The sequence below is a fragment of the Hypanus sabinus genome, chromosome 8, assembly GCF_030144855.1.
Source record: "Hypanus sabinus isolate sHypSab1 chromosome 8, sHypSab1.hap1, whole genome shotgun sequence".
NCBI classification, from domain to species: domain Eukaryota; kingdom Metazoa; phylum Chordata; class Chondrichthyes; order Myliobatiformes; family Dasyatidae; genus Hypanus; species Hypanus sabinus.
In genome coordinates, this window is record NC_082713.1 from 57,081,961 (window position 1) to 57,100,747 (window position 18,787).

Here is an 18,787-nt window from a genome sequence, read left to right on the forward strand (position 1 = left end):
TTACAGTTTCTGCACTAGACTCCTACAGGATCTGAAGGGAACACTTTGTCACCCTAATTTGCCTTAAGACAGGAAATACGTCCTCCTCTATAATCTGTATAGAGTACGTGAACTTGCTGCTGAATTTCCTCATATTTATAGACTCTGCGTCCATCTCTCAAGTAAATACAGATGCAAAAAAAATCCATTTAATATCTCCCTCATTTCTTTCAGCTCCACGCATAGATTACCACTTTGATTTTTCAGAGGACTGATTTTGTTCCTTGCTATCCTTTTGCTCTTAATATATCTTAAGAAACCCTTATGATTCTCCTTCACCTTCTCTACAAAAGCAACCTCATGTCTTCTTTTAGCCCTGCTGATTTCCTTCTTAAGTATCTTATTGTATTTCTTATAGTCCTCAAATATCTCATTTGTTCCTACCTGTCCATACCTACTATGCATCTCCTTCATCTTCTTAACCAGGGCCTCAACACCTCTTGAAAACGAAGGTTCCCTGAAGCTGTAATCCTTTCCTTTTATTCTGATAGGAACATACAAACTCTGCACTCTCAAAATATCTCTTTTGAAGGCCTCCTTTGCCAGAAAACATCCTTTCCCAATCCACAATTACCAGAATTTTCTGATATCATCAGAATTGGCCTTTCTCCAATTTACAATGCCTATAAAAAGTATTCACCTCCCTGGAAGTTTTCATGTTTTATTGTTTTACAACATTGAATCATACTGAATTCAATCTGGCTTTTTTGACACTGATCAACAGTAAAAGACTCTTTCGTGTCAATGTGAAAACAGATCCCCACAAAATTATCTAAATTAATTACACATACAAAACCCAAAATAATTGATTGCCTAACTATTCACCCTCTTTGAAATAACGCACCAAGTCATCACTGGTGCAGCCAACTGGTTTTAGAAGTCATATAATTAGTTAAATGGAGATCACCATGTGCATTCAAAGTGTTTTAGTCGATTGTGGTAAAAAATACACCTGTACCTGGAAGGCAGTGAGTCAGTATCCTGGCAAAAACTGCACCACAAAGACAAAAGAGGACTCTAAGCAACTTTACAAAAAAGCTATTGAAAAGCACATGTCAAGAGATAGATACAAGAAAATTTCAAAGTCACTGAATATTCCTTGGAGTACAGTTAAGTCAATCATCAAGAAATGGAAAGGACATGGCACAGCTGTAAATCTGCCTCGAGCAGGCCTTCCTCAAAAACTGAGTGACCGTGCAAGTGACGGAGGCCACCAAGGGACCTATGATAACTCTGGAGGAGTTACAAGCTTCAGTGGCTGAGATGGGAGAGGCTGTGCTTACAACTGTTGCTCAGGAGCTTCACCAGTCGCAGCTTGACGGAAGAGTGGCAAAGAGAAAGAGAAAGCCACCGTTGAAAATAGCTCACATGAAATCTCGACTAGACTTTGCCAGAAGGTATGTGGGAGACTCTGAAGTCAGTTGGAAGAAGGTTCTATGGTCTGATGAAAGCAAAATTGAGCTTTTTGCCATCAGACTAAAAGATATGCTTGGTGTAAGTCAAACACCACACAATATCAAAAACACACCATCCCTACCATGAAGCATGGTGGTGGGTGCATCATACTGTGGGGATGCTTCACTGCAGCAGGCTCTGGAAGGCTTGTGAAGGTAGAGGGTAAAATGAATGCAGTGTGGTGAACTACATATACCTGTCTGGACACGCCCCGCTGACTGCTCCTGTGGCTCCTCCCACAGACCCCGGTATAAAGGCGATTGAGATCTGAGCCCGGCCTCTCTTTCTCCAGGATGTAGTACGGTGGTCAACCACTGCTTGTTCCTTCTTCCATCAATAAAAGCCAATATCTCGCCTTTACGTCTCAGAGAGAGTTATTGATGGTACATCATGCAGCAAAATGCAGGGAAATCTGGAGGAAAACCTGATGCAGTCTGCAAAAGAACTGCAACTTGGGAGGACATTTGTTTTCCAGTAAGACAATGACAACGACAATGACCCTAAGCATAAAGCCAAAGCTACACAGCAATGGCTTAAGACAACTAAGTTAATGTCCTGGTGTAGCCAAGTCCAGACCATAATCCAATTGAGAATTTGTGGCTGGACTTGAAAAGGGCTATTCACTTACGATCTTCATGCAATCTGACAGAGCTTGAGCAGTTTTGTAAAGAAGAATGGGGAAAAATTGCAGTGTCCAGATGTACAAAGCTGATAGAGACCTATCCAGACTCAAGGCTGTAATAGCTGCCAAAGGTGCAACTACTAAATACTGACTTGAAGGGGTGAATACTTATGAAATCAATTACTTTGTGTCTTATATTTGTAAATTAATTCAGATCACTTTGTAGAGATCCGTTTTCACTTTGACACAAAAGAGTCTTTTTCTGTTGATCAGTGTCAAAAAGAGCCAAATTAAATCCACCGTGATTCAATGTTGTAAAACAATAAAACATGGAAACTTCCAAGAGGGTGAATACTTTTTATAGGTACTGTATAATCTAACCCAAGGACCAGTCTAATCAGTGGTGCTAGAAAGTTTGTGAACCCCGTAGAATCTTCTCTATTTCTGCAAGAGTATGACCTAAAATGTGATCAGATCTTCATGCAAGTCCTAAAATTAGATAAAGAGAACCCAGTTAAATAAATAACACAAAAACATTATACTTACTCATTTATTTTTTTGAGTAAAATGTTCCAATGTTACAGGCAATTGCTGGAAAAAGTAAGTGAACTTCTGCTTTCAGCAACTGGAGTGACACCTTTGTACAGCAATAACTTCAACCAAACATTTCTGGTAACTGTTGATCAGTCCTGCACATCGGCTTGGAGAGATTTTAGACCATTTCTCCTTACAACTCTGTTTCAAATCTGGAATGTTGGTTGGCTTTCTTGCATGAACTGCTTGCTTCAGATCCTTTCATACATTTCTATAGGATTAAGGTCAGGACTTTGACTTGGCCATTCCAAATCACAAATTTCTTCTTTTTAAACCATTCTGTTGTTGATTTACTCTTTTCTTTCAGATCATTATCTTGTTGCACTATCCAACATCTATTAAGCTTCAAGTGAGGGACTACTCCCCTGACATTCTCCTGTAAAATCTTTTGATACAATTTTGAATTCATTTTTCCTTCAACAATTACAAACTGTCGAAGCCTTGAGGCAGCAAAGCAGCCCCAAACCATGATGCTCCTTCCACCATGCTTCACAGTTGGGATGAGGTTCTGGTGTTGGTGTGTAGTGCCCCTTTTTCTCCAAACATAGCAGTGTGCACTTCTGCCAAGAAGTTCAACTTTTGTTTCATCTGTCCACGTAAGTGTTGTAGAACATTATTATCCCATAAGCATTGTAGAACATCTAAGTTGTCTTTTGAAATTTCTTTTTGAGAGCAATGGTTTCCTCTGTGTGTCTTTCCATGAACACCATTCTTGTTCAGTGTTTTTCTTATAATGGACACATGAACAGACTTTAGCAAGTTCTAGAGATTTCTGCAGGTCTTTTGCTTTTGCACAAGAACACCCTTGTGTTCTTTTGCACCTCCTTCAGCATTGCACGTTGTGCTCTTGGTGTGATCTTTGCAGGATGCCCACTCCTAGGGACAGTAGCAACAGTAATGAGTTTCCTCCATTTGTAGACAATTTCTCTTAGTGGACTGATGAACACTCAGGTCTTTAGAAATACTTTTGTAACCTTTTCCAACTTCATACGTCTCTATAATTCTTCTTCTAAGGTCCTCTGAAAGTCTTTGATTGAGGCATAGTGCACATAAACGGATCTTTTTTGAGAAGAGCAGGCTCTGACAGTAACCTGACTTCGTGTGTCTTTTTATAGGGAGGGGCTGTTCTAAGGTGGGCGTTGAGAGCGGACCCAAATACAAGACACAAACACTGAAGTACCAGGAACAGGACTAGGTGTGTCAAGAAAGCAAGAGGAGCTGCTGCAGTATCCAAAGCGGAAGACTTGCCATTGAAGGGAATGGCCACGGGGGTACACGATACCGGCTGCTTATTATTCCCTTTCCCCCTCCTGACAGTCACCCAGGTACCTAATCTCCTGTAATTTAGGGTTGACGACTTCCCTGTGGCTCCCATCTGTCACCTCCTAATTCTCCCGCATGTCCAGTCCATAAATAGCGTGACTAAATTAATTCAGCCAACTCCCACCACATCAGCATAGTGGAAAGTTTGGGTTATGCGGGACCATTTAACTCTGTTACTGTCTTCCAAAAGGTGGTCGAAATAACTGTTAAGACAGGACAAAATTCGCAGCTGGTAACAATTAAAACACAGATGGCCGTTGCCTGTCCCCTTGTTGAATATAACACCTGGAGGATGACAGTGAACGACCTGTTGTGGTTTTGAGATTCGGAGGTATGTTCAAATTCTGGGATAAATACTTAGATTTACATCTTTCAGTTGATAATTGAACCACAGAGGCAGTGATTGAAGAATTGACGCCAATACAAGACACAAGCCAATTCTTGAGCTCTGCAGCGGCGAACGCAACTGGAGATGTGAGCCTGCGCAGTGACGGCGCGCGGAGCGCTCGGTGTGCGCATGTGCAGTGAGCAGAAGCGCCCTCTGGCCGTTGTTGGCGGGGTGGCGGGAACGGGCTGCGGGGGGCTCTGGCAGTTTCTGCCCCGGTCGGTAACAGGTGGCCCGGATAGAGGGGTATCGGGCCGCTCAGTGCGGCGCAGGGACACGAGAGGCTGACACTGCTGAGAGGACAGCGAGGTTGACGGGCGGATCTTGCAGCGGCACCCAGCAATAGGCGGGCGAGATCCAGGATGAGGAGCCGCAGTAATTCCGGGGTCCGGTTGGATTATTACGGCCGGATGGTGAACAACACCATCTTGTGTCACCAGGTAGGTAATTGTCGGCTCAATTTATACCGGAAAAGGTTTCGCTTCAGTCATCTGTAGGCTTTTGGTGACTTTTGACTCACAAGTTAAAGAGCCTTCACCTCCTTGAAACTCATTCGAGGTCTCATTTTTCGGCTTGAAGCCAGTTCCACTGTGAAACCTTAGGATGTGTTAGCTGTGAAACTTGATCTTTGCAGATGAAGACACTCTGTTCCCTTTAATCAGGGCATGTAATTTGACAGTTCATAACTCGTATCACGCTGTTTGCAACTGCAGCAGGTCTGTAACTGGCTAGTGCTGAATCGTTGCTGGATGTACTTTTGTCTTGGCAGTATTTTACACGTAGGTCTGAGCAAAAGGGGATAATTTCGTCTTGGCAGTATTTTATCTTACACGTAGGTCTCAGCAAAAAGGGGTGATATTTAAAAAGAAGCGTTTTGCAGTATTGGTACATATTCTACACCGGTGATAGTTTACAAGTGTTTTTTGGAAACATTGTAATTATTTACCATCTCTTGAGACATTTAATACCAACGTTCCCTCTAAGCTAATGAATAAGCTCCAAGACCTTGGCCTCAATACCTCCTTGTGCAGCTGGATTCTGGATTTCCTCCCAGTCAGTTTGGATTCGCAACATCTCTTTTACCATCTCCATCAGCACAGGTGTAGCACAGGCTTCTGTGCTTAGCCCCTTGCTCTACTGGCTTTATACCTATGACTGTGTGGCAAAGTACAGCTCCAATACCATATTCAAGTTTGACCAGGACTCCACTGTTGTGGGCTGTAACAAAGGTGGTGAATGAATCTGCAAACAGGAGTGAGATTGAAAATTTGGCTGAGCTGAGTCATAACAACCTTTCACTCAATGTCAGCAAGACCAAAGAACTGATTGTAGACTTGAGAGGGGAACCGGAAGTCCATGAACCAGTCCTCAATGGAGTATCAGAGGTGGAGAGGGTTAGCAACTTTAAATTCCTGAGTGTTACTATTTCAGAGGACCTGTCCTGGACCCAGCATGTAAATGCAATTGTGAAGAAAGCACAGCAGCACCTCTACTTCCTTAGCAGTCAATGGAGATTTGGCATGCCATCAAAAACTCAGACAAACTTCTATAGATATGTAATGGAAAGTTTTGACTGGCTGCATCACAGCCTGGTATGGAAACACTAATGCCTTTGAATGGAAAATCTTACAAAAGGTAGTGGATTCAGCCCATTACATTACAGGTAAAGCCCTCCCATCCACTGAGCACATCTAAATGAAATGCTGTTGTAGGAAAGCAGCATCCATAATCAGAGATCCTCACCATCCAGGCCCTGCTCTTTTCTTCCTGCTGCCAGCATGTAGAAGGTACAAGAGCCTCAGGTCTCATGCCAACAGGTTCAGGAACAGTTACCACCCCTCAACCATCAGACTCTTGAACAAAAGGGGATAACTACACTCACTTGCCCATCCATTGAGATGTTCCCACAAACAATAATCTCACATTAAGGGCCTTCTCATGCCATTTTATGTTCTTGTAATTTATGGCTATTTCTTTATAGTTGCATTTGCACAGTTTGTTGTCTTTTGGTTGATCTTTCATTGATCCTGTTATAGTTACTATACTGTAGATTTGCTGAGTATGTCAACAGGAAAATTAATCTCTGGGTTGTATATGGTGGCATATATGATGATAAAATTTACCAACTTTTTGAGTTCATTGTAATGTATCCTCTATTGTGCCTATTGTCTTGTTTATTAATTATTGTACTGCCTGCATGATTTTGTGTGCTTTATGTAGCCCTGTGCAGGTCTGTAGTCTAGTGCAGTTTTTATGTTGTTTTACGTAGTTTAGTGTAGTCTTGTGCTGGCTCACATAGTCTAGTGTAGTTTTGTGTTGTTTCATGTAGCACCAGAGTCCTGGAGGAACGTTGTTTCATTTTTACTGTGTACTGTACCAGCAGTTTATGGTCGAAATGACAATAAAAGCAACTTGAACATGGAGTGAGATTGTGTGTATAGACAGGTTGGGGTTCTATCGTATTCAAATCATTGCAGTTTAGTTGGTGGTACAGTACTGGATTCCCTAATGTTTGTTTTAAATACTTCAGTGTCTGGATTAGAAATATAAAATACTGGAACTACTCAGGAGTCAGGTATCATGGAGAGAGAGAGAGTTAATGTTTCAGGCCAGTAATTTTTCATCAAAGCTGGAAAGGGTTAGAAATAAGTTTATTAAATTGCAAAGGAAGGGAGAGATGGCAAGAATGTCAGGATGGAGATATGAAAAATAATGTTTTCTCTGCAGAAGGGATGTACAAATATAGAGGGAAGTTGTTGCGACTGTGAAATACAAACCACTGTAGGTACAGGGAATCTAAAATGAAAAGCAGAATGTTAGAACTATTAAGCCAGGCAGCATCTGTGGAAAGAGAAAACAGAGTTAATGTTATAGGTTGATGACCTTGAATCTGAATTAGCCTGTTCTGGTGCAAACTGAAAAGCCTGGTAATCTGAAATTTTTCAGTTTAGTGTTAAGTTCTGAGGTCTGTAACATGTTTGGTTGGAAGATGAAATGCAGTTTTGCAAGCTTACTTTGGAACAATGTTAGATGCAAAAGACAGGGATCATAGTGGGTCATGACCCTGACTTTACACTTGTCTGTCACCATAATATCCCATTACACTCTGACCTCTTTGTCTTTGGCTTACTACATTGCTTCAGCAAAGGCCTTTATAAACTCCAGGAACTGCATCTTCCAGCCAGTGTTACATACAGACATTGAAATGTAAAACTGAGTTGAACAATTGCTGTCCTTTTGCAGCTTGTTCCAGAGCAGGCTTTTCCTGATACAAGGTAATCAACCTGTAAGATTAATTTTATTTTTTTTCTCTTTTCCAAACAGTAACAACTTGCCTACTCTATTCAAGTGTTGAATGAATGGTTAATCTACTTTGGTGTTGTCAATTGAGGGAAGAATGGTGGGAGGAAGCAACAATAACTCACCTTTCATATTGTACAAGCTGATGTTTAACTTGCCTGAGTGCTGGCAGAATGGGCAGGGGCATCAGTCTAAAGGAAGGCAACTGTAATTCACTTGTATAACCAAACAATATATTTACCAGGTTGTCATTGCAAAGATGATGCTAGTGCATCACCTTTCAGATTGATGCTGCACTCACTCACAGAGTGCACCCAAGAACATTTGACATGGACAGTTATAATTTAAGCAATTATTTGTTGGAAGTCTTTCTGTTATGCACATTGCTACTATTCTGAACCACTTGTCCATCTGTGCTGAACACTCTTTTAATCTGTAAGGCTGGGCCTAATCAGAGTATTTCTTTTTAACCTGTATCGACAATACTCTTTGGTTATAACGGAGGGAAGTATGAACTTATAAACTCTACTTGGGCTTCCAGTGGGGTATAGATTTCAATTTTAACTGATGTTTTAATGACAAGCTCTGCCATCTTCGTCCTCATCCATCCTTCTTGATTGGTTAGTCTTCACCTTGTTTACAGTTCTTACTTAGAGTGAGACCATCATCTTTGCTAAAATTCTTTTCCTCTAGTTTTATTTCAATGACTTCCTTTACCAGGTGGTCCCAAAAGCCATTGGTGTGGCATAGTAGTTTTGTGCCATCATTATGGCCATTGTGAATGCAGTGTTCTGCTACTGCTGATTTCTCAGGTAACCCAACTGGATATACCTCCTGGGCTCCTTGATGTTGGTTTTCACCGTGTGTTCTGTCTGGCCAATATAGGCTACTCTGCATTTACAGGGAATCCTGTAAACACCAGCCGTCCTAAGATTCAGGTCATCTTTGACCTGCATAAACTGTGGTTTGAGCCTCCCTATGGGTTTGTGGGTGGTATTAATCTGGTATTTCAGGATCCTGGTAATTGTTCCAGAAATTGGAAATATAGGGAAGATAGATGGTTGTTTTCTTTCAGCCCTTTTAATGGCTCAATTGATTTCCTTCACCTTGTAGCCATTCTGTAGGAATGTCGTCCGTAAGCATCTTATTTCCTCAGGAGACTCTCCGGGTCCAAAATTGTTTTCACATGGTTAATCAAAGTAGAAAGAACCACTTAACGTTGGGAGGCATGATGGTGAATATTATTGTTAAGGTGTAGGTCTGTATGAGTGGGTTTCCAATAGATGTCATATCTGAGGCTACTGTCCAGTATCCTTCATATTAGAATGTGCATCTCCATGGTAAATTGAATCGATTAAAAAAAAATCTATATCTCTACCTGGCTCGAAGCCTGAGAAGTGTTTATTTGTCATATACATTTGGAAAACACTAGATCCTTTTTTAAAAGTATGAACTTGTTTATAGTTGTCAGTGTGACTACTGCTTTATTGGTGAGAGCTGACCCTGCGACTTTGATCAGTTCCATGATGAAGTAATAATAGACAATCAAATACATGCCAGTATAGCAGGTATGGCACTGAACTCTTCTTCCCTTCCATCTCTGAGCCTATTTCTTTGGCAAGGATTCCCGCCCCCCCCCCCCCACCAATAACCCCTTCTCCCATCTTCAAATCTTCAACCCTCTTCCTCGTGTTGAACATCCTGCTCTGGTCTTCTGCCCAATCTGGATCTTTTTATCTCTAATGAGATAATGAGAACTGCTAATGAGACGTCAACTGTCTTGACTTGCATATTGCTCTCTTCTATTCAAACCTCATGCTCTCAGAATGCACTGCCCTTCACTTTCTCCGCACTAATCCCACCCTCACCATCAAACCCGTAGACAAGGCCAGTGCTGCTGTAGTCTTGCAGACTGACCTCTACCTAGCTGAGGCCAGGTGGCAACTTTCAGATACCTCCTGTTATATACCCCTTGAAAAAGACCTCAGTAAGGAGCATCAGGCCATTGCCTCCTATATCATCACAAAACTCATGGCCTCTGGAGGTAATCCATTTACTGTCACCAACCTCATAGTTCCTTTACCCTGAGCTGCGTGTTTCTACTTCCTATTCTAAATCTACAATCCTGACTGTCTGAGTAAGCCCTTTATTTCTGCCTGTTCCTGTCCCACTGAACTCGTATCCGCATACCTTGACTCCATTTTGTCCCCCTTTGTTCAGTCCCTTCCTACCTACCTCAGTTAACTTCACACGCTCTTGATCATTTCAGTCACGCCATCTGTGGCCTTGATTGCCTCCTTTTCACCGTGGATATTCAGTTCATATATGCTTTTATCTCCCATCAGGAAGGCCCTGTAACACTCTGCTTCTTTCTAAACAAACAGACTTAACTAGCTACCCTCAATAACCACCCTGTCCATCTGGCAGAACTAGTTCTCACGATCAACAATTTATCTTTCAGTTCCTCCCACTTTCTCCAAAGCCAAGTTGTAGCCGTGGGCAACCACGTGGGCCCCAGTTATGCCTGTCTTTTGTCAACTCCATGGAATAGTCCATTTTCCAAGCCTTCACTGGTAACCCTTCTCAAGTATTTCTATGCTACAAGTTCAAGTTTAAGTTTAATCAACTATAGACATGAATACAGCCAAACAAAACAGTCTTGCTCTGTGGTCAAGGTACGTGCAGCACATATAGTTGTGGTAGCAGAAAATAAAAGCACAAAAAATAATATGACCGGGTCCCTAAGTGGCATGCCCTATAGATAGATGGTGCATGGGATGTTGTCCTGGTTCAGGTTATTTTCTGCCAAGCAAACACTGGAGGGCAGCAACGATGGGAGAGGCCAACACACAACCCAATACGGATTCCAGCGCACCCACAGAGGCCTACTGGTGCCTCCTCTTCTGGGCAGCTGCAACAGGCAACATTGTAGTATGAGGGTCTAAGATGTACAACAACAAGGCAACACAGCTCCCCCACCATTGGTCTTGCCAATGAACCAGTGAACTGGACTTAAATATTCTATATTAACAATGTCCAAGTGGTATTGTGATTGCAATAAAAATGTATAAGGCAATCATTTGTACTGCCTCCATGCCACAATGGTGCACAACAAGTCCAGGTGACAACACGGTACACAATAACTCCAGCTCCATCGCTATCAAGCAACTCACTGATGGGGTAGACCTGCTGTACTTGATGTTCTTAATATCCAGCAGTGTCTTGCAATTAAAGACGGTTATAATGGGCTAATGGTTGGAGCCAGAAAAGTTTATCATCTTACCGAAAGACCAGCAACAGCTGCAGTAGTGTGCTTCCTGCTCCCATGCAGAGCTCGCCAATTTCATCAACTTTGCCTCCAACTTCCACCCTCCCTCAAATTTACGTTGTTCATCTCTGAAACTTCTCTCCATTTTCTTGATCCCTGTATCCTCAGGATACAGACTATTTACCGATAGCTTTTAAATCTACTACTATTAAATCTACACAAATATGTACTTGTATTTGTGAGTTGTTGTATTGTAAATACATTAGCTGCCATGGTACGTTCAGGGAGAGAGGGTGAGGGGAGGTTTGTTTAGGGGTAAGATATAAAAGCAAAATGGAGGAAAATGTAATCCATTATGTATTCTGTATTGCGTCATTCCTTCAATAAAAATATATTTTAAAAAATCTACTGACTCTCATCATTTTTACTATATCTTTTCCCACTATGTCACTTATAAAAATGTTACTCCCTTTTCTCTGTTCCTCCACCTCCGCCTCATCTGTTCTCAGGATGAGGCTTTCCATTCCAGAACATCTCAGACAGCTTCCTTCTTCCCTTCTGCTATCATCGATGCCGCCCTTGACTGCATTTCCTCTATTTCTCTTACGTTCACCTTTGTCCCATCTTCCCACAGCTGTAATAGTGATACTGCCTGACTTGCTGAGTTCCTCCAGCATTTTGTTGTGTTGCTCTGGATTACCAGCATCAGCAGAATCTATTATGTTCAGTGGACTGGTTCTTGATATCTCATAAGTCTTCATTTTGGTAAAGAGGTGGAATAACAGATCTCTCTTGGAAAAATCTACATACATGATCCCTTTTTAGTAGGTCTAAAGAAACGACTATAATTGGATATTTCTGGCAATTCCAATTCTTAATTGATTTTCAGTCTTTTTTACTTCTGCTTCATTATTGATGTTAAAAAAGCAATCACATCACTTTTTTCTTCTACTATGGATCTGCTTTTGTATTCTCTTTCCCCTCCCCTTTAGATTATTGTCCCATAGTTATCAGCTACAATGCGATTGCATTACCGGTCATATCTTTTCTTCCCCTCTCTTCCAAGTTCACCTGCACCTCTTCCAACCTGGTTTAATGCATTTGATGCTGACAATGTAACTTCATCTACATGAAGGTAACTAAGAATACTCTAGGGGACCGCACACGTATTTGTCTACATATTATTTTAACTGTTGTTCCCACTCCCAATCCAACTTGTCTGTCCTCACATTTTCTCCACTGTTGCAGAGAGGCCACATGCAATTTAAAAATAAAACAGCTTATTTTCCACCTGGGGTAGTGTACAAACCAATGATATGAACATTGGATTTTCCAATATCAAGTTACCCAACCCCTGGCATTCATCTTCCACACACATTCTGCTGTCCACCAAGCTGTGTTTTGCCTTGGTTCACCTTCTCCATCCCCTCTCCCCATGTTGTTCCATCTCTCCTCATCTGGCTCTACATTACCTACCAGCCTCTGTTCCCAATCACTTTCCCTTTGTCCTGTAAATGGGCAATATTTCCTCTTCCTTCTCAGTCCTGATGCAGAGTCTCAACCTGAAACACCAGCAAGTCTTTTGCATCCACAGATTCCACTTGAGTTACTAAGTTTAAACATAGTAGCTCAAACTTAAAAAGCTTAAAACTTAGTAAACGTAAAATAATTCCATTTCCAGCATCTGCAGTCCCTTTTGTTTTCATACACATGTAATGTTCCCTCTCACTAGGTGTAGAGAAGTACACCAACTCAAAATCCTGACAATAATTTAGGGAAAATGACAAAGTCTACAGCATTCCCTTAAGGTGATTACAGTAAGCTTTGATGATAAACATACACAGCAATGCATCTGTTCAGGTTGTCAGCACTTGCAACATTCCATCTTTCTTGCTGTGTTCAGTGAAGTTACTTATAGAGGGAAACTTGTCCAGTTCACATTTAAGCTACACAACAGATCTGTAATTGTTACACGATATTGAAACTTCTGTGATCTTCTAGTCAAAATGGTGCCTGCGTACAATGGCCAACGTTTTCTGGGTAGACCATGAAACCATATATTGCACTTTTTAAAATATCTTTTGTGTTTGTTTTTCATCTCAAATGTGATTCTGGAACTGTTAGAGTCTGTGATTTGCAGTTTGGATGTCGTTTGGGTGTCTCAGTGCTCTGCAGTGTCCATGAGGATTCCAGGAGGCAGAGGCAAAATTTGTGGCAAGCAGGCTGAGGGCTGGGATGGGGTGCAAGCTGATGTTCGACTCCATTTCCCTGATTGAAGTTTCCATTATTTACCGATTAAAGTGGCAAGGGAGATTAAAACATTGAGGCAAATGTGGAAGGTCAGTGCTGGCTGCCTGCCTTTTGATCAGAGATGGGATCGGTCTGCTGCTGGAGATGGAAGTTGCCATTGTGCCCGGAGAATGTTACCCAGATTTTCTGCATTTTGGATATGAACTTGGGCTATGAACTTTTCAAAAGACTTATAGTTTTTATATTCCGTGTTTTTCAGCTGATCTTCCTTACTTTTTCTTGTGCGGGGAGGGAAGATTTGGAGGTTGATGATTGTGTTGCCATTCTCGCTTGGTTTTGTGGCTCTCTGGAGAAGAAGAATTTCAGAGTTGTATACCTTGATAAAAATATACCTTTGAACCAATGCAAAGTGGCAATAACATTTATACATTTAATCCAGCATATAGTTATGCTTAATAACATTTTCTGCATTTCCCTCTTGTTATTTTCTTACTCTTAATAATATGTAATTGCTTCAATTTTCAAGTGAACAGCAGTTCTATAATTTTAAGCTTTTTGAATGTATCAACAATTAACTTTAATCCTGCAGCTTTCTCCCACACCCTCATATGCAATCAGAATTAAAATTTTGTTTCAATTGGTTGTTTGTAGGCATAATTAATGTTACTCTGTTAATTTAAATTAGATAGTTGAATAAACATGTTAAATAATTGTGAATGTATAAGGCTTGTTACTAGGAGTTTTTTTTTGCTGGAGTGTAAATAAACATAGAGCCTTACTGTTTAATTTGCCTTTACATGGCTGGGCAAGGGAAAAGATGATAAACCTGCTTTTTGTTAAAAAAAATTTTAGGACCTTATGACTCACAGATTAAAGGCGTGTGTAAAATCTTTCTTTTTGTAGCCCTATAAATAGCAAATGCTTGGTAATAAATATAAATACTACCAGAATACAGATGTTAGCAATATGTTTATTATCGTATGGATTGCATTATTAAAGCATTTTCTGTAAAATAATGTGCAGTGAGCTAGTATTCAGTTCAAATAATTCAGTAGAATATTATATTACTTCAGTTGACATGAAGTTCCTTATATTAAGCAACATCAGGATTTTACTGCTGTAAATATAATGTTGCCCTGTCGATACAGGATTAAGCATAATTCATAAATGCGTTGCTGGGTCCAGGTAATTCTGGTAAATGAAGCTTTAATTACACATCCTGTCTCTATATACCTTTCCATCTGTAATTAACAAATCCTTTTTGAGGGTATTTTGTTGAAATTGAATATGTTAATTAGAAGCTTAAAATTGACTTTGACTTTGCCATAATGTACACATTTGTGGCAGCTTTTCTGTTGTTGAAATGCAGTTGACTTTGAGTGGAAAATTGAGGAAAAGCATATTTACGAGCTATCACAATTAGAGTGATAATTTGCTTTTGGTGTACCACTGATTGCTCTCAAAACAAAAACCTTCAGTTCAGGATGGCAGCCAATGCATTGGAGAGATTGTTATGGTTGGTTTCAGTGTCTCTGGCTGAGAGAGGGAGAAAAGTATTATTTCAGACTTCCAGCTACTGATTGATAGCAGGATAGCAAGAAACTGCCTGCGACGGACAGGAACTCTCTACATAGGGTAGTCAGAACTGCACCAACCTACCCCCATCAAAGACATGTATACAAGAAGGTGGTGGATAAGGGCCAGTAACATAATGAAAGTTTCTACCCACCCTGCTGATGGACTGTTTGTCCCACTCCCATCAGGGCAGAGGTTACATAGCATCCATGCCAGGACCACCAGACTTGTAAAGGCAATTCAGTGACTTTCCCCAGGTAGAAAGGCGGATCAACACATCCACCCACTAACCCACCCCTCCACACCTCCCAGCACCAGTACTTTATCACTTTGTCAGTCACCTTATTTACAGAGACTTCTGTGTCTAGCATTACTCTATGGACATGCAATCAATCTATGTACATAAGCTAGCTTATGCTTTTATATTTATTGTGTTCCTCATCTTATTGTACATTTTGTATTGCATTGGATCTGCAGTAATAACTATTTCATTTCCCTTTACACTTTGTACTGCAAATGACATTAAATAATCTTGAATCTTGAATCCTGAAATTGAAGGCAATTAATCGCTGGTTTATTGTGATTAAAATAAAATGTTCCACATTGTATGTGTGCTTTAGATAAGATAAGTGCTTGGACATTGAAACAATATTCAAAGATGTGGAGAACAAGGGCATAGTAAGATTAGAATTATTTTTTTCAGTATACAAGTGCTGCCTCTCCGCAATAAAGCAAAAACTTTACATCAGATTCTGTGCATATACTGGTGGTATTGAATTCCCTTTCTCAAATAGCTCACATTTATCAAACATTATCTTGTATCCCAATGATGGATGGACAAAAATATTCTATAAGAAACTTATAGAAAGTATTGACATTGCACCTTCTTGACCATAATTCCCATTACAGCAGTTGCCTGGTGCTGTGTTAGATGTTTCAGCACCATGGTTTTGTGTCTGAAACAAAGTCCAATTTAGGCCATATACCATCTCCTTTTCTAATGCTGCCCATTTCCACCTGGCATGCCAAGTTCTATCTCTGCCTCAGGTTATCTGCTGTCAATGCACTCATCTTTGATTTTGTTATCTTTATTCTAGACTATTCCAATGTAATTCATGTCGTAATATTTCTAATTCAGTCTTTACACCTTTGCTTGGTATTTTATATTAAGATGCATTCGCAAAATTTATATTTTCGTTTTTCCCATGCCTTTGCATCTGTTCTCATTGCTGCTGCCCTTTCTACCCATATAAATGTACTTTTTTTTCCTTAATTTTTGTCTTTGTGAGACAGGTTTCATAACTTCTGTTTTGATGGTTGTGCTGATGTCAGTTTTTTTCCTTACCGATAGATTTCTTTGATTCTGTTGTTGAAGTGTGCTGAAGAGGGATGGTGGGACTGGAGAGTTGTGGTGAGAAGCCACCATGGTTGTGCATAGATTGTGAAGACGTTGAATAGTATGTGGCCTTTCCAATGCACCCATTTGATCTGTGGCATTCAGTCTTTTGAGAGGGAATAGAGACTAAATGACAAAGTTCTAAAAGTGTATATATGAACAGAATGAGCCTGATGAATGTATGAATAAATCCTTGAATAGAGTTGAAAGAGTATTTAGAATTCTGGGAATTGTAAATAGAGGAATCAAGCACAAAATTAGGAAAGCTGTTGCTACGAACACTAGTTAAGAGATGCTATTTCCATTAGCAGATAGTTTAAGGATTGGAGGACACAACTGAACACGTAAAGTTCTGGCAAAAAATACAGAAGAGATATGAGGCACAAGAATTTTTATTCAGTGAGTACTTAGGATTTAGAATTCACTAATGATAATGGTGCTGGAATCTTAATCAATTAGTGCCTTTGAAAAGAGGTTTGATAAATATGTAAGAGCAAATAATTTGGAAAATTCTGGGCAAAGAAAAGGGAAATATGACTGACAGGTTTATTCTCATAGGAGCTAACATAGACTCAATGGAAAGAACAATCCCAGTCTGACCTGTAATAATGATTTAATTTTATTGCAGTTTTTTTTTGTGTTTTCCAGCCAAGACTTAAATGTATATCATTTTGGTGAGCAAACAGTGGATGTACATGTCATGTAAAGATGAACACCTTAACTTGTACTTTCAGCATTGTAAACCAATTGTGTGTCTCAATTGATGCCCGATTTCAGTAATTCCTTTAATAAATTACTTGCTTATTATTCACTTCTTTATTTTTGTGTCACGGCAAATTTTTGAGCTTATTACGTTGCATTAAATGTTGCAGTAAGGAAACATCTGGAAAACTTAAGGAGAAATTAAGCACCAATACAGAAGCAAGTCTCAGCACTAATTATGAGGAGTATAGATAGGTTAAATTCAAGCAGGCTGAATGAGACTTGAACTAGAGGTCATAGGTTAAGAGTGAAAGGTGACGTATTTGATGGGAACCTGAGGGGCAACATCTTCACTCAGAGGGTGGTTTGAGTGTGGAACAAGCTATCAGTGGAAGTAGTGGATACGGGTTTGATGGCACCATTTAAGAAAAGTTTAGATAGGTGCAGAGATGGGAGGGGTATGGAGGGCTGTGGGTTGATGGGTCTAGGCAGAATAACAATTCGGCACAGGTTAGATGGGATGAATGGCCTGTTTCTATGCTGTATTACTCTGTGACTATGAAGTAAATTTTATAGGTGGGGGTGTATGTCTAGGGTTTTTCTCAAAATCTATGATGAGGGATTATTGGGCAAATCATACATGCGAGTCAGAAAAAAGTATTTGGCTTAATTCCATCTTCAGTGCTAGACCTACTGTCCTCCAGGTCACTGATCTTCAAGTATACATCCAAGTCCTTCTTAGCTGCTATTTAAGTTTTGATTTCTGCATCTATTTCCCTTTCAGGCAATAAGTTTCAGATCCAAACTGGGTGATTGACATTTTTTCTTGTTTATGATCCTCATTGTGCCCTGCTTTTGTTAGAAGCATTCCTTTCTGTATATTCATGTCCCTCTTAATATAGTATAGCTGAAAGAGCTCTCCCCTCATCCTTCTGTGTTGCAAAGAAAACAGTCCTAGTTTATCCCATCTTTCCTCTCATCTATAATTTTCTAATCCTGGTACCCTCAAAAATTTAATAATTTCACTTTTGATTTTTTCCCTGTACTTCCAGTATTCTTATTTTTAAGTGATGCGGAAGTATTTACTTATTGCTTAAAATCTATTTATAATCATCTCTCCTTTGTCTAGAATTCTGTAACTGGATTACTGCCAGCTAGTCTTGATCAGCAGCATGCTTGGGTGCGTGATAATGTGTACAGTATCCTGGCAGTCTGGGGTTTGGGAATGGCCTATCGTAAAAATGCTGATCGCGATGAAGATAAAGCAAAAGCTTATGAGCTTGAACAGGTGAGCAGGTGCATCTAACAAGCAGTCCTTGTTACAAAATGGGAGAAGTGTTCTTCATAATGTGTAAATTTGTTTTGTCTTTCTGCTTTTACCGGTATGATCAAGAATAAAATAAATGGACATAGACTGGATAATATATCTATCATTCAGATACAATTCAGATTCAGATTTCCTTTATTATTTATCTTTGATATTGGATAGAACTATTTATCTCTGTATTGGTGTAGAACCATAATTTTTACATGTTAGAATGGTGTCCATCCTCTTTTAATTGCCACATCCTAATTCTTCCCCAGTGAAGTAGGCTTGTGATCTTTTTCATGTAGGCCACTCTTGAGTGCAATATGGTTATTCTAGAAATTTCTTAATGCTAACCTTGTAAAATTTAGCTACTTTTCTCAGCGGTATCCCATAATTGAGTTTTAACCAATCCTGTGTCAGATTGTCTGATGAATGTTGTGAAGAGATGGAGCTTTTTTGCCAGCACTGGGACTTGGTCATAGAAGAGGAATTATGTAATGTGGAGAGGGTGGCTGATATATAATATATGCTGTAGTTGCAGTAATGTTCAACCTCCACACCCCTCACTT

At 40.1% G+C, this 18,787-nt stretch overlaps 1 protein-coding gene across 3 annotated transcripts in view; it reads left to right on the forward strand.

The window, feature by feature from the left end:
* Positions 1–4,578: 4,578 nt before the first annotated feature.
* phka1a (phosphorylase kinase, alpha 1a (muscle)) overlaps positions 4,579–18,787 on the forward strand; it is a 127,580-nt gene continuing 113,371 nt past the window's right edge. For all 3 annotated transcript variants that reach the window (XM_059977275.1, XM_059977277.1, XM_059977276.1), the window contains exons 1-2: positions 4,579–4,858; positions 18,039–18,197. In XM_059977275.1, coding sequence (XP_059833258.1) covers positions 4,781–4,858; positions 18,039–18,197 — 237 coding nt within the window. In that variant the 5' untranslated portion in view covers positions 4,579–4,780. The remainder of the gene's footprint in view (positions 4,859–18,038; positions 18,198–18,787) is intronic.